At 50.5% G+C, this 23,126-nt stretch overlaps 1 protein-coding gene across 1 annotated transcript; it reads left to right on the top strand.

Annotated features, from left to right (window-relative positions):
• Nucleotides 1–2,978: 2,978 nt before the first annotated feature.
• On the top strand, nt 2,979–3,776 carry LOC136454318 (uncharacterized). Its single transcript, XM_066454777.1, has one exon. The coding sequence runs from the start codon at nt 2,979–2,981 to the stop codon at nt 3,774–3,776; it is 798 nt and encodes a 265-aa protein (XP_066310874.1).
• The last annotated feature ends 19,350 nt before the right edge of the window (nt 3,777–23,126 follow it).

The following is a 23,126-nucleotide window of genomic DNA, read 5'->3' as shown; positions in this document are numbered from 1 at the left end:
CCTTCATCTATAAAAGGGGGTGCGCTTCCTCCAACAAAGGACCGACCGATTCCAGTAGGCCAGAGCTCTTTAGATCGATAGCTCACAACCACAGAACCACCAGGTTTAGACCTCAAGCACCCACTTGAACACTTAGCTCATAGCGAAGTTCCTGTCACTCTCGGCCCTTCCGGTCGAAGCCAACCGGACCTCTTGTACACCCCATCTTTTTCCCTCTTGTTTGTAACCCCACTACAAACTTTGAGCACCTGGGCTCAGGAATAAAGTCACCGACCAACCCCGACTGGATGTAGGGCACGTTGTCTGAACCAGTATAAATCATATGTCATTGAGTGCTAGGCCACCTCCGATCACAACGTACAGCAAAACTACAAATATTCACTAGCTGGTCACTTTCTGCACCGACAGTTGGCGCCGTTTGTGGGGAAGACGCTGTATGTTCAACACTTTTTTGGTCATCGGATGGCCCATTTTTTCGCCACCCTAGCCGTGGCGGGCTTGGGCGATACGATTCACTTCGGCTCGTTGGAGTTTCCCGCACTCTCGCCTGCCAGGATGTGGGTTCCACCCGTCTTCGAGCCATCCCAGGTCTTCCTCTTCGGAAGGCTAGACTTCATCGCCAACCAACTCGGCGTACTCCACCTCCGTGAGGAGACTCGCGACCCGGCACCCATCGGGGAGACGTCCTCCATTGACTCCGGGACGCGCGACTTCGACGACGCGGCATCTGCGCTTCATTCCGAGCAAATTCTCTGCTCAAACCTCATTGTAAGTAATATGCGTACTACTATTCGCTCTTTATTTACTATCTCCCACCAATCACCCGGAGGGAATGTACCGCCCATGCCACAAACACCATACGATCGGTTCCCCTATGGCCTCGTGTCCTCTGTGGATGCATATGCTCGGGGGCTCCGAAGGATGCAGGCACCATCCCCCCTCACGTCTGAGTTCGTGGGAATGGCAGGCTGCGTTCCTGCATTTCCCATGAACTCCCGGATGGTGAGGGCGAGAGCAACAGTTCTAGCATCAGTGACATGGCACCCCACCACTGTCTGTCCCAAGAAGTGCGCTATGGCAGACGCTCCGGGACAGCCATCGGTGGTTGCAGAGTCTGCGCAAACTCACACCCCTCTGAACCCGTGTGCGGGGTCCCTTGCGTCTACGCAAGCACATGCTGAGGAATTATGACAACGACGGTAGAACCAGCCGCCGCCTACGCTGATGCCGTCAGTACAGCCCGTTGCGCCCCATGTGCATGGCCCGACAGGTGGCGCTCGGGGTCGCGCCTGTTAGGTCCAACACGACATCATGAACGAGGGGAACGATCTCCCTCAATTCACCCGAGCTGGCCAGAACATCACCGCTGCGGTAATGCTTCTATGTGGCGTTCCTGAGCCCTCTGACCCTCAGGAGTGGGCAGTCTACCAGAACCTCTGGGTTCTAGTAGAAGCCGCCACCGTCCAACAGGCAGAAAGCTCCATGTCATGACTCCGACCTGCGCCCTCTCTCCCCATTGTGGGGATGAGGACACACCAGATGGATCGCTCTATTCGCTTGCCACCACAGCCGTCAGGTCCGGCTCGGGGTGCGGCAGTCGCGCCACGGTCCGACCTGGCGCCTGCTCCACACCAACTGCCAGTACACGAGTGGCCTGATCTGTACCAGGACGCTCGTAGCATCATCAACAACCGGCATCGGGTTCGACACGATAACAATGTCCACCATACAATAGTAGGCAACACAGACCCTGGCCAAACCATCGAGGGAACTAGTGAAACGCGCCCTAGGCACGGTCACCGGCCAGACGATTGGAGCCCTAGCCCTGAGGGCCCGGGGCCATGGGCCTTCAGTCGGCATATCCGAAGAGCACCGTTCCCGCAGCGTTTTTGGCCACCCACCAACATCACCAAATACATTGGGGAGACCAACCTAGATATTTGGCTCGAAGACTTTTGGCTCGCCTGTCGGGCCAGAGGAGTGGATGATGACTATTTCATCATTCAATACCTTCCCATTTGTGTGGGGGAATATGTTTGGGCATGGCTTGAATTCCTTCCGCACGACATCATCCGCAACTGGGCGGACCTCAAGAGGGTCTTCGTCGGGAATTTCTAGGGGACGTATGTCCGCTCGGGAAACTCCTGGGACCTCAAGAGCTATCAATAGGAGCCCAATGAGTCCTTGCAGGATTACATCCGTAGGTTCTCCTAGCGATGCAACTCCCTCCCCGATGTCGTCGACGCAGATGTCATCAGCGCGTTCCTCTTCGGGACGAACTGCGAGTCCCTAATCCACAAGCTTGGTTGCTTGAAACCCCGTATCACCCGCGACCTACTCGACGTCGCCACCAACCACGCCTCTAGCGAGGAGGTGGTTGGAGCAGTCTTTAGCAGAGGCCGGCATGAGGTCAAAGCCAGCGCATGGACTCGGATGAAGGCCCCTCCACGCAGAGGGGCAAGAAAAACAAAAAAGATCAACGCCGGTCGAACAGCTCCGCGCTGGTCGCCGCGACCGATCGCACGGCCAAGCAGCCCCAATAGGGACTGCCTAACCACTTCAACAAACTCATGGATGGTCCATGCACCAACCATGCCTACCCCGTCAAGCACCTCTATAAGAAATGCGAGCTCCTCAAACGCTTCCTCCTATAGGCCAGCGGGCCAAAGGAGGGAGATGACAAAGAGGCGGCATCCAAGAAGGGGGGCACGGCAAGCAAGGATGGAGATGGCTTCCCTAAGCCCGACGAGTGCATCATGATCTTTGGTGGATCCGATGTCATCTTGTCCAAGCGCCAGCACAAGATCCGCTATCGAGAGGCATGCGTCACCGAGACGGTCGTCCCCTTCTTCCTCAGCTGATCGGAATCACCGATCACCTTCGATCAAAGGGACCATCCATCCCACATCGTGAGACTAGGACGCTACCTGCTCATCATTGACCCCATTGTCCACAAGAAGCGCCTCACCAAGGTGCTGATGGATAGGGGCAGCGCCCTCAACATCCTATACATCGACACCTTCGATGCCATGCGTATCCCCCGATCGGAGCTCTGCCTAGTAGGCTCCCCCTTCCACAAGGTAATCCTAGGAGCACAAGCATACCCGCTCAGACAGATCGATCTACCTATCACGTTCGGCGGCCAGGCCAACTTCCGCTCGAAGGTCCTCACCTTCGAGGTGGTGGACTTTCTAGGGTCCTACCACGCCATCTTGGGATGGCCATGCTATGCAAGATTCGTGGCAATCCCCAACTACACCTACCTCAAGTTGAAAATGTCGGGACCAAATGACATCATCACCGTAAGTACCACCTTTCCGTACGCCTTTGCGTGCGACCGCGAGCACTACGAGCTCACCACGGTAGTCATCAACTCGTCCAAGCTCCTGCAGCTTGGGGAGTCATCAACCCCAGCAGTCCTAGACTGCAACAAACCGACCTCCTCGATGGCCTTCAGCCCGCTCAAGGAAACCAAGGCGGTGGGTGTTGACCCCACCAACCCAGCCAAAATGGTGCAAATCGGGACCCAGCTCCCGGCCAAATGGGAATGCGAGCTCGTTGACTTCCTACGCGACAATCATGATGTCTTCGCATGGAAGCCTTCTGACATGCCGGGGATACCACGGGAGGTCGCCAAGCTTGCACTATGCCTTATTCTAGGCTCAACGCCCGCCAAGCAACGCCTGTGTCATTTCAACGATGAGAGGCGCAGGGTCATAGGTGAAGAAGCAGCAGCCGAAGAAGGGGATGCGGTGGGCAAGGATCCAGATGACTGAAGTGATCCAACTGAACGCCTACTGACTGAAGGACAACAACAACGATGCTCTCTCCGAACACCTTGGAATAGCTATGTCATTTTTTCTTCCCCTAAGTTCCAGTCTTACCATTACTTACTTAGTATATGCTCCTACAAAAGCACCCCGACCCGAACACTTTTTGGCCCAGGGCGCTCGGGGGCTCCACTAGAGTACACTACTATCATTATGCTTAACTACTACCTCTCTATTTTGTTTACTGTCGTGTGGAGAAACTCCTTCCTACCCTAGCAAAGGGGTGGCTCATTCCTTTAATTTACCTTACGTAGCTTTACTTTAAAATATTCCGACTAATTGCACCCTGCCTTTTTCTATGGTTACGAGCGGCCGAGCCTCGCGGGCCATGCCCTGGGTTCCCAAGATTGCAGCCTACGGGACAAACAGGCAGGTGCGAGAAAGAAAAAATAAAAAACAAAGTTATGCAAAGAAAAAGTAAAGGAACGAAAGGGAACAAGCTTCCCTGAATGGAGTGACTCCATCACAGAAAATAAAAATACCATTATAACTGTTAAGCACACAGAAACGTTTACACGGGGGCTCCCCCACAAACTTAACTTTTATATTTTCTACTACTACAAATATTACTGTGACCGCAAGGGATCCACTCAGTTTCGCTCCCTCGGCTTCATAAAGCGCAACGGGTAGGAAGCGAAGGGACACCCCATGTAGGCCATGTTGACTCTGTCATGAATGATGAGCGTGGGTCCTGGTCAGACATTTCCGACTAAAGCTCTTCGAACCCCATCACTTAGGTCATCAAGGTGAGCATGTGTTCATTAATACAAAATTGTTCACACAAGGGCTCACCCATGATTGACGAGCGCTGGTCCCGATCGAACATTTCTGACTGAAGCTCTCTGAACCCCATCACATAAGCCATCAAAGTGAGCACTATCAACCCCTCTATTTCCTTACAATCATTTCATACATCCATACATGCATCTCATTCCATACGCCCATGCCTCCTGGACGATTCAAGCCCTGAACCACCCTAGGGCCTAGGAACTAAGCATCGCACGTGTAGTGAAATGCTCCAGAACGCTCCGTGTTGCGTCACGAAGCGGCGGTTGCCTCATTCAACATGAGCAAACAACAGAGCCAGTGGAGAAAACCATAGATGAGCACCATACGACCCTAGCCCGGTCTGGCAGACCGGGTCATCTCAACCTTCTCGTTTGATCCTAAACCTCTCACCAGGCCCACAGAATCTCTATCGAGGGGAGGCCGTTAGGCCACCTAGGTCGGTCTCCGGAACGAACTAGGCATCTACCAGGTTGTAGGTAAAGGAGTAGTAGAATGTCACAAGAGGGCTATGCCAACCCCATCACGAACGATGGACCCGGATTCCACTCGATCACACCCATTAGCGAACTCACCGAGCTAGTCTTCGAGCCCGAGCGACCAGGATAGGCGATGAAACTTAGCCCCTCTAGTTTGTGAGGAACCGGATGGGGTAACACACAACTCACATTGACCCCCACGAAGGTTCAATAGGGCTCGGGGGCTCAAGACAAACACCAAGGAAGCGACCTCAAACTCACCAGATCCACGACTACAACTCGCTCGGTCCCACGGCACGCACCGATGCCAGGATCCATGAGCACTGCCTCATTCGATCTTTAACTAACTAACTACGCTTCGTCTGCGCTCCAAAAACCCTAGGACCGCGACCCCGAACTCACGTCGATAGGATCTATGGCATCTGGCTATGGCTTGGGACTGTGACTCTAAACTCGCGTAACGACTTCACTTCCGACTGCACTCCAAAAAACCCTAGGACCGCGACCCCAAACTCGCGTCGATAGGATCTATGACATCCGGCTATGGCTTGGGACCGTGACTCCGAACTCGCGTAACGGCTTCACTTCCGACTACACTCCAAAAAACCCTAGGACTGCGACCCCAAACTCGCGTCGACAGGATCTACGACATCCGGCTATGGCTTGGGACCGCGACTCCAAACTCGTGTAACAGCTTCACTTCCTACTGAACTCCAAAAAACCCTGGCTAGGGACCACGACTCTGAACTCGCATGAAAACTAACTGAACTAACTACCTTAGCTACCCAGGCTGCACCAAGGCCAAGGATCCATGACTCCGACCCACCTGATCCCACGGTGCGCACCAACACTAGGACCCACGAGCTCTGTCTTGTCCGTCCTCGGAACTGACCATTTCAAAAACCACGGTGTGCACCGACGCCAGGGTCTGTCTGAAATAACTCCCTCACCCGATCCCATGGCGTGCATCGACGCCAGGATCAGTGAGCTCTCTCGCATCCAAACTAACTTACTCGCCTGATCCATGGCGTGCGTCGGCACCGAGATTAGTAAGTTCTATTTCAATCCAATCTTCGTGCCTAAAAACGCCTCGGCTGCACAACATCACCTTGGTTGACAAAATTCCATCTCAAACTAAAAACACGCACACACGCCCGCTAAAACAAAACACCCCAGACGGTTCCGCCCGAACCGCCCGGAGGCTTGGGGGCTACACCCGTGGGTGCGCTCATGCGCACCCGTCGACAAAATAGAAAACTTCCTCTGATGACACAGAACACCCCCCAGATGGTTCTGCCCAAACCACCCAAGGGCTCAGGAGCTACACCCACGGGTGCGCTCGCGCGCACCTGTTGACAAGACAAAAATCCTCCAGACGATTCTACCTGAATCGCTCGAGGGCTCGGGGGCTTCTGTCGGGTTCATAAACCCGGGGTCCCTCAGGGACCGGCTTCTGCGCCAACGCTCAGCCCAAGAGTCTAAAAAACAACAGGGCAAAGGCGCAGTCTAGCAACTGACCGGAAGGCTAGGCTTAAGAAGAGCAACGCCCGCTCGTCGGCTACTTCGGCCCACCTATCCGACCGGAGCGCTCGATTCAGGCTCCAGCCGTCTCTCGATGGCCTCTTCGATCGAAAGGCCTGCCTCCGAGCCCTACTTCTGACTCCGACCCCGCGTCCCTCCGACCGGGGCTCGTAGGAACCCTGCTCACCGCTCTTCTCCGATCGGCGCACTCAGAGCCGACTAGAGCCATCCGAGCAAGGACGCCCGTTCGGTAGGAACCAGAAGACGTGCGAAGAAAGGCAAGGCAAGGCTCACAAGTCAAAACCACTATACCAGGGACCATACCCTACACGGAACAGTACTCTACAGCTACCCTAACACAAATAGTATTGTAGGCGCCGACATCTCCCTCTATAGTATTGTAGGAGCCGCTAAAACTCCCATACGGTAAGACCCCCCGCATGTCTCTGGACATCGATAGCGGTATGGGTACCAGGATTTATCGTACTGGGTGAACATAGCGAGACTCCTCATATGCCTCTATGCATCAAACAGTATTTGCAGGTACCGACATCCATCATCCCTGAAAAAGGCTGCGCGACCTCCCATGTGCATCTGACATTTATAGCGACAGCAACAGTATTGTAGGCACCTACCACTATCTTGTAGCCACTGGTGTGGGCAATAAGGCTCGGTAGGCGTGGGCAACAAGGCTCGACAGCATACTTACCCTCACCCTCTCACTTGTAAAGTCATCTCCTTCATCTATAAAAGGGGGTGCGCTTCCTCCAATAAAGGACCGACCGATTCTAGTAGGCCAGAGCTCCTTAGATCGATAGCTCACAACCACAAAACCACTAGGTTTGGACCTCAAGCACCTGCTTTAACACTTAGCTTATAGCGAAGTTCCTGTCACTCTCGGCCCTTTCGGTCAGAGCCGACCAGACCTCTTGTACACCCCATCTTTCTCCCTCTTGTTTGTAACCCCACTACAAACTTCGAGCACCTGGGCTCAAGAATAAAGTCACCGACCGAACCCGACTGGAAATAGGGCATGTTGCCCGAACCAGTATAAATCCTGTGTCATTGAGTGCTAGGCCACATCCGATCACAACATACAACAAAACTATAAATATTCACTTTCTGCATCGACAAAACTCCAATCCATTCCATAAAGAGTGTCATTATCATTTTTTGAGAAGTCATTCATTTTCAACTTTGATCAACTATATATAAGAAAATATTAATATTTATATGCATAGTTATTATCATTAGATAAATTACTAAATATAATTTCATAATAATAAACTTAATCGAAGATACAAATGTTGCTACTATTTGCTACAAACCCTGTCAAATTTAAGAAACTTTGACCATCACGAACCTTGTAGCGGCACTCTTTTTTGGGATAGGAGTATTGTCAGGTTCATAAATCCACGGTCCCTCATGGGCTGACTTCCTAACAAAGGCTCAGCCCAGTAGACGACATTGTGAATGATGTGCAACTCATGGGCCGACCCAAATACCTAAAAGACAGACTAGAAGAACAATCTAGGTCTCCGACCGGAAGGCCTAGCCAAGGAGGAATGGCGCCCGCTTCTGACTCTGGCCACCTCTCCGCTCGGAAGGCCTCGATCCGACTCCGGCCCACCTCCAGATGGCCTCTTCGACCGGAAGGCCTGGCCAAACACCACTTCCAACTCGAACATGTGTCTCCAACTAGGGATGCGCCAAACCCCTGCTCACTACTCTTCTTCAACTGGCGCCATCAGAGCCGACTGGGACCAACCGATAGGGGACACCCGCTCGGTAAGGACCAGGAAACAGACGGAGAAAATAAGGTAGGGCACTCAAGTCAACTATAATACCGAGGAACATACCCTGTACACCAATAGGATAGTACCCCGCGACCTCCCTAGCATGACAGAACCCAAGCAGTGTTGTAGGCGCCGACATTTTCCCTATAGTATTATGGGTGCCATCAACTCCCATACCAGACAAACACGGTAAGGCTCCCCCACATGCCTCTGGGCATCAACAGTGTTGTGGGCATCGATATTTACTGTATTAGGCAAACATGGTAAAACCCCCTGCATGCCTCTCGGCATCAACAGTATGGTAGGCACCGATGTCTGCCATACCAGAAGAAGATGACGCAACCCCCTACATGCATCTAACATTAAATGGTATTGTGGGCGTCTACCATCATCTTGTACCCGCCGGCGTGGGCAACAAGACTTAGTAGCATACGTACTCTTTCCCTCTCACTTGTAAGGCAATCCCCTAAATCTATAAAAGGGGATACACTCTCTCCCAATAGAGAGATCGATAAGTTCACTAGGACACAACAACAGAACCACCAGGTTCAAACCACGAGCACAAGCTCAAACACTTAGCACATAGCGGAGCTCCCATCACTCTTGACCCCTCAGACCGGAGTCCGACTGGACCTCTTGTACCCCCATCTTTCTCCTTCTTGTTTGTAAGCCCACTGCAAGCTTTGAGCACCTAGGCTCAGGAATAAAATCACCGACTGACTCAAATTGGACGTAGGGCATGTTGCCTAAACCAGTATAAACCCTATGTCATTGAGTGCTATGCCACATCCGATCACAACGTACGACCAAACTACAAATATTTATGTGTTGGTCACTTTCTGCACCGACAGTTGGTGCCGTCCATGGGAAAGACGTTGTACGTTCACACTTTTTGGTCATCGGATGGCCCACTTTTCCACCACCTTTACCATGGTGGGCTCAAGCGATACAACTCGCTTTGGCTCACTGGAGTTTCCCGCACTCCCACCTGTGGGGATGTGAGTTCCGCCCATCTTCGAGCCATCCCAGGCCTTCCTCTTCGGAAGCCTGGACATCGTCGTCGACCAGCTCGACGTACTACACCTCCATGAGGAGGCACTCATTCCAACGCCTGTCAGAGGGGCACCTTCCATCGGCTCCAAGACGCACAATGACTTCAACAACAAGGCACCTACGCTTCATTTCGAGCAAACTCTATGCTCAAACCCTGCCGTGAGTAATGTACATACTATTATTTACTCTCTATTTACTATCTCCCGCCGATTATCTAGAGGGACCGTATTGACCGCACCACAAACACCGTATGGCCAGTTTCCCTGCGGCCTCATGTCCCCCACGGATGTGTGTGCTCAGGGGCTCCGAAGGACGCTGGCGCTACCTCCGCTCACATCCAAATTCGTGGGAATAGCGAGCTATGCTCCCACCACTTTCCACGAACTCCTGGATGACGAGGTTGAGAGTGACAACTCTAGCATCGGCGACGTGGCACCTAGCCACCATCCGTCCTAGGAGTGTGCTATGGCAGACGCTCTAGGACAGCTATCGGTGCTTGTGGAGTCTATGCAGACTCACACCCCTCTGAACCCATGTGCGGGGGGCCTCGCGCTTGCACAAGAGCACACCGAGGAGCTACGATGACGGTGGTAGAACCAGACGTCGCTTGTGCCGGTGTGCTCGGTGCAGCACGTTGTGCCCCATGCGCATGACCTGGCGGGTGGCACCTAGGGTCGTGCCCGCCAGGTCTAGCGCGACATCATGAACGAGGGGAACGACCCCCATAGTTCACTCAGGCTAGCCAGAACATTGCCGCTACGGTAATGCTTCTGCACGGCGTTCCCGAGCCCATCGACCCTTAGGAGCAGGCGGTCTACCGGAACCTCCAGACGATGGTAGAAGCCACCACCGTTCAACAGGTGAAAAGCTCTGCATGGCGACTCCGACACACGCCCTCTCTCCCCACTGGGAGAGTGGGGACGCATTAGATGGATCGCTCCATCCGCTCACTGCTACAGCTGCCAAGAGCGGCTTGGGAGGCCATGACTGCGCCACGATCCAACCTAGCACCTGCTACACACCGACCGCCGATATGTGAATAGCTCGGTCCACACCACGACGCTCGCAGCATCATCAGCAACCGGCATAAGGCTCGTCATGATGATGATGTCTACCGAGCAGCGATAAGGTTTCCCTATGGCCTCGTGTCCCCCATGGACGTGTGTGCTCGTGGCTCCAAAGGACGCTGGCGTCGCCCCCTCTCACATCTGAATTCGTGGGAATGGTGAGCTATGCTCCCACCACTTTCCATGAACTCCTGGATGATGAGGTTGAGAGCGATGGCTCTAGCATCGGCGACGTGGCACCTAGTCACCGTCCATCCTAGGAGTACGCTATGGCGGATGCTCCGGGATAGCCACCGGTGGTTGTGGAGTCTGTGCAGACTCACACCCCTCTAGACCCACATGCGGGGGCCCTCGCGCTTGCACAAGAGCACACTGAGGAGCTACGACGATGGCAGTAGAACCAGACGCTGCCTATGCCGGCATGCTTAGTGTATCACATTGCGCCCCATGCGCATGACCCAGCAAGCGGCACCTAGGGTCATGCCGCTAGGTCCAGCATGACATCATGAATGAGGGGGAATGACCCTCATAGTTTGCTTGAGCTAGCCAGAACATCGCTGCTGCGGCAATGCTTCTGCACAGCATTCCTGAGCCCATCAACCCCTAGGAGCGGGCGGTCTACCGAAACCTCCGAGCGCTGGTAGAAGCCACCACCATTCAATAGGTGGAAAGCTCTACATGGCGACTCTGACACGCACCCTCTCTCTCCCCACTAGGGGAGTGGGGACGCACCAGACGGATCGCTCCATCCGCTCACCACTATAGCCGCCAAGAGCGGCTCGGGAGGCCACGACTGCACCACGATCCGACCTAGCGCTTGCTACACACTGACCATTGGTACATGAATAGCTCGATCTGCACCACGATGCTCACAGCATCATTAGCAATCGGCATCAGGCCTGACATGATGATGACATCCACCAGGCAGCGATATGGGTAGGCAACACGGGCACCGGTGGAACCATCGAGGGGAGCGGTGAAACGCGCCCTAGGCTTGGCCGCTGGCCAGACGACCAGAGTCCTAGCCCTGAGGGCCTGGGACCACGAGCCTTTGGCCAATGTATCTAGAGAGCGTCATTGCCACCGCGCTTCCGACTACCCACCAACATTGCCAAGTACACCGGGGAGACGAACCTCGGTATTTGGCTCGAAGATTTCTGGCTCGCCTACCAAGCCAGAGGGGTGGATGATGACCTTTTCATCATTCAATATCTCCCCATCTACGTGGGGGAACATGTTTGGGCATGGCTTGAATTCCTCCCGCACGACAGCATCTGTGACTGGGCGGACCTCAAAAGGGTCTTCGTCGAAAATTCCCAGGGGACGTATGTCCACCCTAGTAACTCCTAGGACCTCAAGAGTTGCCAGCAGGAGCCCAACGAGTCCCTATGGGATTACATCCATAGGTTCTCCAGAGGATGCAACTCCCTCCCTGATGTTGTCGACGCGGATGTCATTAGCGCATTCCTCTCTAGGACGACCTGCGAGTCCCTGATCCACAAGCTTAGCTGCCTAAAGCCCCATACCACCCATGACCTGCTCGATGTCACCACTAACCATGCCTCCAGTGAGGAGGTGGTCGGAGCGGTCTTCAATAGAGGCAAGGCCAAGCATGCGGACCAAGACGAGGGCCCCTCCACACAAAGGGGCGAGAAGAACAAAAATGATCGGCGCTGACTGGACAACACCGTGTTGGTCACCATAGCTGATCGTGTGGGCAAGTAGCCCTAGTAGGGCCTGCCTGACCACTTCAACAAGCTCATGGATAGCCCATGCACCAACCACGCCTACCCCATCAAACACCTCTACAAGGACTGCGAGCTCCTCAAACATTTCTTGCGACAGGCCGGTGGGCTGAAAGAAGGAGATGGCAAAGAGGCGGCAGCCAAGAAAGGAGGCGTGATGGGCAAGGACGGAGATGGCTTCCCTGACCCTGAAGAATGCATCATGGTCTTTGGTGGATCTAAAGCCATCTGGTCCAAGCGCTAGCACAAGGTGCGCTATAGGGAGTCATGCGCCACTGAGATGGCTGTCTCTTCCTTCCTTAGCTGGTCAGAATCTCTGATCACCTTCGATCAAAGGAACCACCCCTCCCACATCGTGAGACTGGGGCACTACCCGCTCATCATCGACCCTATCATCCACAAGAAGTGCCTCACTAAGGTGCTAATGGATGGAGGCAGCAGCCTCAACATCATCTATGTCGACACCCTTGATGCCATGTGCATCCCCTGGTCAGAACTCCACCTAGCGGGCTCTCCCTTCCATGTGGTGATCCTAGAAGCACAGGCATACCCACTTGGGTAGATTGACCTACCCGTCATGTTTGGCAACCAGGCCAACTTCCGCTCGGAGGTCCTCACCTTCGAAGTAGTGGACTTCCCAGTGTCCTACCACGCCATCTTGGGGTGGCCATGCTATGCCAAATTCATGGCAATCCCCAACTACACCTACCTCAAGCTGAAGATGTCGGGACCGAACGGCATCATCACCATGAGCAGCACCTTCTCGCATGCCTTCACGTGCGACCGCGAGCATTTCGAGCTCACCACCACGGTCATCAACTCATCCAAGCTCCTATGGCTCAGGGAGTCGTCGACCCTAGTAGTCCTAGACTACAACAAACCAACCTCCTCGATGGCCTTTTGCCTACATAAGGAAACCAAGGCGGTGGGAATCGACCCCACCGACCCAACCAAGATGGTGTGGATCGGGACCTAGCTCCCAGCCAAATAGGAATGCGAGCTCGTCGACTTCCTACACGCCAATCATGATGTCTTTGCATGGAAGCCATCTGACATGCCAGGCATACCATGGGACATCATCGAGCACACACTGCACCACATCCTAAGCTCAAAGCCCACTAAGCAACGCCTATGCCGCTTCGACGATGAGAGTCGCAGGGCCATAGGTGAAGAGATCGCTAAACTCCTCGCAGCTAGATTTATCAGAGAGGTATTCTACTCCGACTGGCTTGCCAATCCTATTCTTGTTAAAAAAGAAGACCGGGAAATGGAGAATATATGTTGATTATACTGGCCTCAACAAAGCATGTCCAAAGGATCACTTTTCTTTGTCGTGCATAGACCAGATAGTCAACTCCACCTTGGGTTGTGAGATCCTCTCTTTTCTGGATGCCTACTCGGGCTATCACCAGATCACGATGAAAGAGTCCGATCAGCTCGCAATCTCGTTCATCACCCCATATGGTTCATACTGCTACGTAACCATGCCTTTCGGCCTAAAGAACACTGGCACCACCTACCAAAGGTGCATGTAGCAATGCTTCACCGACCAAGTTGACCCGCTTGATCAGCCTGATCAAGCCAAGCGGTCAAAACCAACAATCGTCGTCTATGTTGATGACATAGTGGTCAAAACAGCTCAAGCTTGTGACCTGATTGCAAACTTGGCCACAACGCTCGTGAACCTTCGAAGGTTCAACATCAGATTGAATCCTGAGAAATGTGTTTTTGGGGTTCCAAAGGGGAAGCTGCTAGGATACATCGTGTTCGAGCGCAGCATCGAGGCCAACCCAAAAAAGATCATGGCCTCCAACATGGGCCCTATATGCAATGTCAAGGGCATGCAAAGGCTCACCGGCTATCTGGCTGCCCTGAGCCGATTCATCTCCTGACTCAGCAAATGGGAGATGCCACTCTACAAGCTCCTCAAAAAGACAGACACCTTCGTTTGGACTAAGGAAGCTCAGTAGGCTCTAGAGAGCCTCAAAGCGTCCCTAACGTCGTCCCTAATCCTCGTCGGTCTCAAACGGGGAGAACCCCTCCTCCTCTACGTCGCGCCCAGCAACCATGTGGTAAGCGCCGCCCTAGTCGTCGAAAGGGAGGAGTCGGGACACCATCTTAAGGTCTAGCGGCCCGTATACTTCATCGAGGAGGTACTCACCGACCCTAAAGTCTGGTACCCCTAAGTGCAGAAACTCCTATATGCCATGCTAATGGTGACTCGGAAGCTCCTACATTACTTCATCGACTATGAAGTCACGGTCGTCACTTCATACCTGCTTAGGGACATCATCCACAACCATGATGCCACAGGACAGATCTCCAAGTAGGCACTCAAACTCATGGGCCAAGACATCAGGTATATCCCCTGTACCGCTATTAAATCTTAGGCTCTTGTGGATTTTGTCGCTGAATGGACGGAGGTGTAGCTACCGACCCCGGACGTCATCCACGAGTACTAGATAATGTACTTCGATGGGTCCATAATGGCGCTTGACTCAGGGGCTGGAGTGGTTCTGATCTCCTAGGATGGGAGTAGGCTCCGCTACACCATCCATCTCCATTTCTTAGCCTCAAACAATGCTACAGAATATGATGCCCTCATCAATGGGTTGTGCATCGCCATCGAGCTCGACACTACGTGACTCTACATCTGCAGCGACTCGGAGTTGGTCATTGACCAAGTCATGAAGGAGTCCTCCTACAAAAGCCTCCTTATGATGGCATACTGCTAGGAGGTGCGCAAGCTCAAGGACAAATTCCATGGGATCGAGTTGCATCATGTCCCCCGAAAGGACAATGATGCCACCGATTTTCTCGCAAAATTGGTCGCCAGGCGAGATCTATCTCAGAGCGGGATCTTCATCAATGATCTCCATGAGCCATCCACCCACATCCTAGAAGGTCCGATCCAGACACACCTCGATGCCAAGCTGGCACCCAGGGGCTTCGACCCCGACACCAAGCCAGCGCTCAGGGGCTCCGACTCTAGTACCTCTATGATGATGTCACCCGCTGACGTCGCCGTATTGGCACTCGATCAAACTGATCGGCGAGTGTCACTACTCGCCTACCTCCTCGAGGAGGTTCTCCCACCCAAAAGGACTGAAGCCTAATGGATCACTCGACGCGCCAAGACCTTCATCATGCTCGATGACGAACTCTACAAATGGAGTCCATCGAGGGTGCTAATGAAGTGCATCCCCACCAACCTAGGGAAGCAGCTTCTCCTCGAGGTCCATGCCAAGATCTACGGACATCAGGCGGCCCTAAGGTTGTTGGTCGGAAAAGCCTTTCGCTAAGGTTTTTACTAGCCCACCGCACTACGAGATGCAGAGGAGGTCGTCCATAGGTGTGAGGGATGCCAATTCTATGCTCGACAAACTCATTTGCTGGCACAGGAGCTTCAAACCATCCCCATCACCTAGCCATTCGCGGTCTGGGGCCTCGACATGGTAGGACCCCTCAAAAAGGGCTTGGGCGGTTTTACTCACCTACTCATAGCAGTCAACAAGTTCACTAAGTGGATAGAGGCCAAGCCCATCACCAACATCTGCTCAGAAGAGACGGTCAAATTCTTCCTCGACATCATCTACCAGTTTGGCGTTCCTAACTATATCATCACTAACCATGGGACTAACTTCACCAGGAAGAAGTTCCTAGACTTCAGTGATGGATATGGCATCAGGATCGACTGGGCCTCAGTCGGACACCCATGTACTAATGATCAGGTCGAGCGTGCCAATGGCATGGTCCTCCAAGGACTTAAGCCACGCATCTTCGACCGACTCAACAAGTACACCGGGCAATGGGTTGCAGAGGTCCTAGCGATCCTCTAAAGCCTAAGAACGACCCAAACTAATCCATAGGGTTTACACCCTTCTTCCTGGCCTATGGAGCTGAAGCAGTGCTGCCCTCTGACCTCGACCATGGTGCCCCAAGAGTGAAGGCTTTTGACCATGACCAGGCTATGGAGGCTCAGCAAGACACAGTCAACCTACCCAAGGAGGCCCATGAGACGACCATCATCTGCTTCGATTGCTACCAGCAAACTCTCCATAGGTACCATGAAAGGAAGATCAGGGGGAGAATCCACGAAGTCGGTGATCTCATGCTCCAGAGGACCCAATCAACAAAGGAGAAACACAAACTCTCTCCACCATAGGAAGGACCCTATACGGTGATCGAAGTGATCCGGCCAGGCGCCTACCGACTGAAGGACGACAACGGCAATGTTCTCACCAACACTTAGAACATTGAACAACTACGTCGTTTTCCCCCTAAATTTGGTCTTACCATTTTTATTCAACACTTGCTCCTATAAAGCACCCTAGCCCGAACACTTTCAGCCCAAGTCACTCGGGGGCTCCATGAGGGTACAATACTAAATGCTACCTCTCTTTTTTACTGTCACATGGCAAAAACTTTTTGCCCAAATGAAAGCACATTCCATTCCTTCAATTGCCCTATGTGACTTTGTTTTTACTCCCGATCGAGTGCACCCCGCCATGACCTATGGTTATGAGCAGCCGAGCCTCACGGGCCATGCCCAGGTTCTTAAAAGTTGTAGCCTACAGAACGAATGGGTAGGTGTGAAAAAGAAAGGATAAAAATAAAGCTATGCTAGGATAAAAAACAAGGAACGGATAGTGATTCTATCACAAAACAGAACTGATGTATTCATTGATACAAAAACTATTCATACGGGGGCTCCTCGCAAAATTTAACGATTACATTTGCTGACTACTCCTATTCCAAATACTACTATGGCCGCTCGGTGACTTTAGCTAATGCCAAAGGAGAGGCCATGGCACATGCTGTCAGCCATAACCAACCGCAGCAAGGGCCCCGCTCGGTTCCACTCCCTCGACTTTGGTGAGCGCAATGGGTACCTCAAGGGCATCGCACCCATAGATGCTCAGTAGAAGAGCATGGAGCTCCTGACCTTCTCATGTAGTCAAGGCAGCTCCTGGGTAGGGACACTTCCTGTCGAGGTATGGCCACCATGGCTAGAGGACATCTCATCAAACTTTATGAACTGACCAACCTGAGTAGCTGTAGGGGCAAAACCTCCCACCAGTGTAGTCCTGAGCGTTTTCTTCTTCGATAAGGCTCGCTTGGAGAAGATTCGCCGAAAGGAGTCCACGTATGGCTCCATCCAGACTAAGGCCTCACAGACAGTGACGAAATCGATGATGTACGACACCCTCTAGTGTGCCACCTCCTTCGGCGGAGCCAGCCCCTTCTCGGCGAAGGTGGCCAGCACCATCTCATCTACGTTGGGGGACCTCCAACTCAACATCACACTCTAGAATCACGAATGGGTCTGTGAGTTCTCCTTTCCTTCTCCCTTCCCCTATTTAAAGAAGAGGCAGAGCAGTTGAAGAAAGGCGAAAGGATTGGGGTGAGAAACCCTGTCCCTTTCCCCATTCAATGCGGATGGGAAACAACGGGACACGCCTTGACCGATGGGACACACCCTGCCCGACGGAACAATGCCTAGTCAGATAGGACATGGCCTAGGTATGGCCCGCCACTACCACACGCCGAGCACAAGAAATGAGGCGCCATGGTGCGCAGGCGGCCCTCCACCTTCCTAGGCGAGACTTAGAAAGACCTAAACAACAGGATCTCCGCCAGGAGAGAGTGAGAGACCAATGGGCTTCCTAAGTCTAATCGAACGACTCAGGTGAACGCTGAGAGACAGGTAAGGAGCAAAGGGACACCCCATGTGGGCCATGCCGACTTGGTCACGAACGATGAGCGTGGATCCCGATCCGACATTTCTGATTGGAGCTCTTTAAACCCCATCACTCGAGTCATCAAGGTAACATTACCAACCCCCACTATTTCTTTATATAATCATTCATACATCCATACATGCATTCATTTCATATGCCCGCACCCCCCAAACAATTCTACCTGAATCGCCCGGGGGCTCGGGGGCTAAGGCATCGCATATGCGGTTAAATGCATCACAATGCTCCATATTGCGTCATGAAGCAGCAGTTGCCTCATTCAACAAGAGCAACGACCGACCGAGGTTTGAAGGCCGGCCCACGAAGGGCTCAAGGCCGCCTCGCATCAAATAGAGCCAGGGGAGAAAATGCAAATGAGCCCCAAGCGGCCCTCGCCCAGTCTACCTTGAAGCAGACAGGGTCATCTCAACCTTCTCGTTCAATCCTAAACCACTGCCAAACCCACAGAATCTCTATCGAGGGGTGGCCAGCGGGCCACTTAAAGGCCTTAATATGGTTAGAGGGGGGGTGAATAGCCTATTTAAAAATCTATGAACCAACTAGAGCAATTTGATTAGTATAACAAAATAGCGAAATGCAAACTTGCTCTAGCTCTATAAGGGTTGCAAGCCACCTATCCAACAATTCTAGTTGCTATGATCACTAAACACACAATTTGCTATGTCACTACTCATTGAGTGCTCTCACACTTGCTACACTAAAGAGCTCCACTAGATGAACTTAAACTATAAAGCAAGCTCTCAATTCTAGCTACACTAAAGAGATTGCTACAACTAGTTTGTAAGAATATAAATGAGTGAGTAGGGTGATTATACTACCGTATAGAGGAGTGAACCAATCACAAGATGAATACTAAAACAATCACCGGGAGAATACCAAAGGGCAAGAGACAACCAATTTTTCTCTCGAGGTTCACGTGCTTGCCGACACGCTAGTCCCCGTTGTGTTGACCAACACTTGGTGGTTCGGTGGCTAAGAGGTGTTGCGTGAACCTTGTCCACACAATTGGACACCGCAAGAACCTACTTACAAGTGAGGTAACTCAATGACACGAGAAATCCACTAGAGTTACCATTCGGTGCTCCATCGGGGAAGGCACAAGACCCCTCACAATCACCACGATCGAAGCCAGAGACAATCATCAACCTCCGCTCGATGAACCTTGCTGCTTCAAGCCATCTAGGTGGTGGTAACCACCAAGAGACACAAGTGAATCCGATAGTGAAACATGAATACCAAGTGCCTCTAGATGCAATGACTCAAGCAATGCACTTGGATTCTCTACCAATCTCATAAAGATGATGAATGGAGATGAGTGGGAGGGCTTTGGCTAAGCTCACAAGGTTGCTATGTTAATGCAAATGGCCAAGAGGGCGAGCTTGAGATGACCATGAGGTTTAAATTGAAGCCCCCATGAAATAAAGCCATTGGCTCCTCAGTCCACTGAAAAACAGGACGATCAGACGTTGGACCTCAGCGTCCGGTCACACGATGTGTGCCATGTGTCCCCTACTTCAAATGTTGATCGCCCGATCTCAACGGTCATTAGTACATTTAAGTTGTGACCGAACGTGCTGCTTTAAAGTGACCGGACGTAGGACCTCAGCATCCGATCATTTTTAGTAAGCATCCAAAATAAAAAAATCATGACCGAACACGTCCGGTCATATCCGACTGGACTCACCCAGTGTCCGGTCACTCAACGTCTCCTCTGTGCAGCCACATCAGTGGGACCGAACGCACCCAGCTAGTGTTCGGTCACAAAGTGACCTAGCATCTGGTCAAAGACCAACGCCAGCGTCTTCACTGCTTCCACTGACCGGACGTAGGACCTAGCGTTCGGTCACTACGTGACCAGCATTCGGTGCACTCTATGAAAATCTGTCTTTTCTATACAGGACGCCGGTGGCACTGTCGGACTGTCCCTCCACCGGTGAAGTTTCTTACCCTTGCTCCCAAGTGCTAAACACAATGTGTATCACCTTTGTGCATGTGTGTTAGCATATTTTCATAAACATTTTCTAGGGTGTTAGCACTCCACTAGATCCTAAATGCATATGCAATGAGTTAGAGCATCTAGTGACACTTTGATAACTGCATTTCGATATGAGTTTCACCCCTCTTAATAGTATGGCTATCGATCCTAAATGTGATCACACTTGCTAAGTGTCTTGATTACTAAAATAAAATGGCTCCTACAACTTATACCTTTGCCTTGAGCCTTTTGTTTTTCTCTTTATTCTTTTCAAGTCCAAGCACTTGATTATCACCATGGAATCACCATCATCATGTCATGATCTTCATTTGTTTCACCACTTGGAATAGTGCTACCTATCTCATATTCACTTTGATAAACTAGGTTAGCACTTAGGGTTTCATCAATTGACCAAAACCAAACTAGAGCTTTCAATCCCCCCCTTTTTGGTAATTGATGACAACCCTTACACAAAGATATGAATTGAGATTTAATTGAATCCATGTTGTTTGCCCAAGCATATTTACCAAGTGTAAAAGGATATGGACAAGTTTCATAAACCCCAAATGGTAGCAATTGCTCCCCCTCCATATATGCTAAGAGTTTAGATTGTAGCTTGCACATATGCTTAGATAGGAAATATAGGAGACAATATCTACCAGATGATGCTAAGGTATAAGAGATAGACCTTTGAAGCGTGATACCAATCAGAGTGCACTAATATATCATCCTTAGCACCATTAGTAGCTAGACATACACAAAAACTAAAATACCCCATGAGATCAACATTAGAAGCAAGGGATATTTAAATTCATAATGTGAGAATGAGTCTAGTTACTTAACCTATGCATGCTAGTTTTTCATCTCATCATTCAAACCAACAACTAGCATACACCACACAAGCATGGATATTTAAATTTAAAACTTGTGCCATGCAAGCAAATATATGAAATGCACATTCAAATGCAACATATAAGTTTATGAGCTTGCTCCCCCTTCTTGTGTGCATTTTTTATTGATCCCCTTACGATGTCATTTCATTTATTTTTATTTGTTTGCTCCTCCTATCTTACTATCTTTGTGAATTTCTCTCCCCCTTTGTCAACAATTAGCACAAAAAGGCGAGCTCAAATTATAGATAGGTTGGGGTGAAACCATATGAAATGAGGATCATTTTCTCAACTTGGTTCAATCTAGATCACTTGCAAAAGATATTTAACTCGGTTTGATCCAAGGACAAGCTTCTTCACACCTCCAAATAAGGGTTATCTTGTACCATGTTGAGTTAAACACTTAGAGCTTATTTTCTAGATCAAACACTATATTTACAAGCCCACAAACATGTCATATGCTACCACTAGATCATTCCAAACATATAAGCAATAGTGGTACCATACAAGCATCAAATTCATTTGATTTTCATGAATGAGCCTAGGACATGATAGGAATGACTATATGCACTAAACAAGTCCTTAGCAATGGATGGATAACATGTCAATCAACTTTACCTTGCTTTGCTCGAAGAAGAGGCATGTCATATAATGGGGTGCATCAACACATATTGGAGAAGTCAAGTATGTTCAATTCATTCCTTAGCTTGCAAAACCTCTTCTCATCAAGTGGCTTGGTGAAGATATCAGCAAGTTGATCTTCGATGCCCACACTCTCAATGCAAATATCCCCTTTTTGTTGGTGATCTCTTATGAAATGATGGTGGACATCTATGTGCTTTGTTCTTGCATGTTGAACTGGATTGTTGGTTAACTTGATTGCACTCTCATTATCACATAGCAATGGCACCTGCTTGAACTTGATTCCAAAGTCACTCAAAGTAGCCTTCATCCAAAGTAATTGAGCACAACAACTATCGACCGAAATATACTCCACTTTGGCGGTTGAAAGTGCTACACTATTTTGCTTCTTTGATGACCAAGACACAAGTGATCTTTCCAATAGTTGACATGTGCCCGATGTGCTCTTTCTCTCAACTTTGCAACCCGCATAATCGGAGTCCGAATATCCAATCAACTCAAATCTTACTCCTTTGGGATACCACAATCCAACATTTTGTGAATGCTTTAAGTACCTTAATATTCTCTTTGTTGCCTTCAAATGGCTTTCTCTTAGTGAGGCTTAAAATCTAGCATACATACATGCACTAAACATCACATCCGACCTTAATGCGGTCACATAGAGTAGGCTTCCAATCATAGACCGATACATCTTTTGATCCACCATGTTGCCACTAGCATCACTATCCAAACTTCCACTTGTCCCCATTGGTGTACTAATAGATTTAGCATCATCCATTCCAAACTTCTTGAGCATGTCCTTGATATACTTTCCTTGACTGACAAATATGCAATTATTCATTTGCTTGATTTGAAGACCAAGGAAGTTACTAAGCTCTGCAATTATGGACATCTCAAACTCACATGCCATCATCTTGCCAAACTCCTCACAAAAATCTTGATTTGTTGACCTAAATATGATATCATCAACATAGATTTGCATTATAAACAAATCATTTTCAAGCTTCTTGGTGAAAAGAGTGGTGTCAACCTTTCCCATCTTGAATCCCTTAGAGAGTAGGAAATCCCTCAATCTCTCATACCATGCTCTAGGTGCTTGTTTCAATCCATACAAAGCCTTTCTCAACTTATAAACATGGTTGGGTTTCTTTTCATCTTCAAAACCAGGAGGTTGCTCAATATACACAAGCTCATTGATGTACCCATTTAGAAATACACTCTTCACATCCATTTGGAACAACTTGATATTGTGGGCACAAGCATAGGCTAACAAGATCCTAATTGCTTTCAATCTTGCAACCGGGGCATATGTTTATCCAAAGTTAAGACCTTCAACTTGAGTGTAACCTTGAGCCACTAATCTTGCTTTGTTCATTATTACTATCCTATCTTGATCTTGCTTGTTCCAAAAGACTCACTTGGTTCCAATCATATTATGATCCTTAGGCCTCCCAACTAACTCCCATACTTGGTTTCTTATGAAGTTGTTTAGCTCTTTATGCATAGCATTGACCCAATCAACATCCTTCAAAGCTTCATCTATCTTCTTAGGTTCAATGGATGATACAAATGAGAAATGCTCA

This window comes from Miscanthus floridulus, chromosome 1, assembly GCF_019320115.1.
Source record: "Miscanthus floridulus cultivar M001 chromosome 1, ASM1932011v1, whole genome shotgun sequence".
Classification (NCBI taxonomy): Eukaryota; Viridiplantae; Streptophyta; class Magnoliopsida; order Poales; family Poaceae; genus Miscanthus; species Miscanthus floridulus.
The sequence above is the reverse complement of the archived record's forward strand: the minus strand, read 5'-3'. Positions and strand labels throughout refer to the sequence as shown.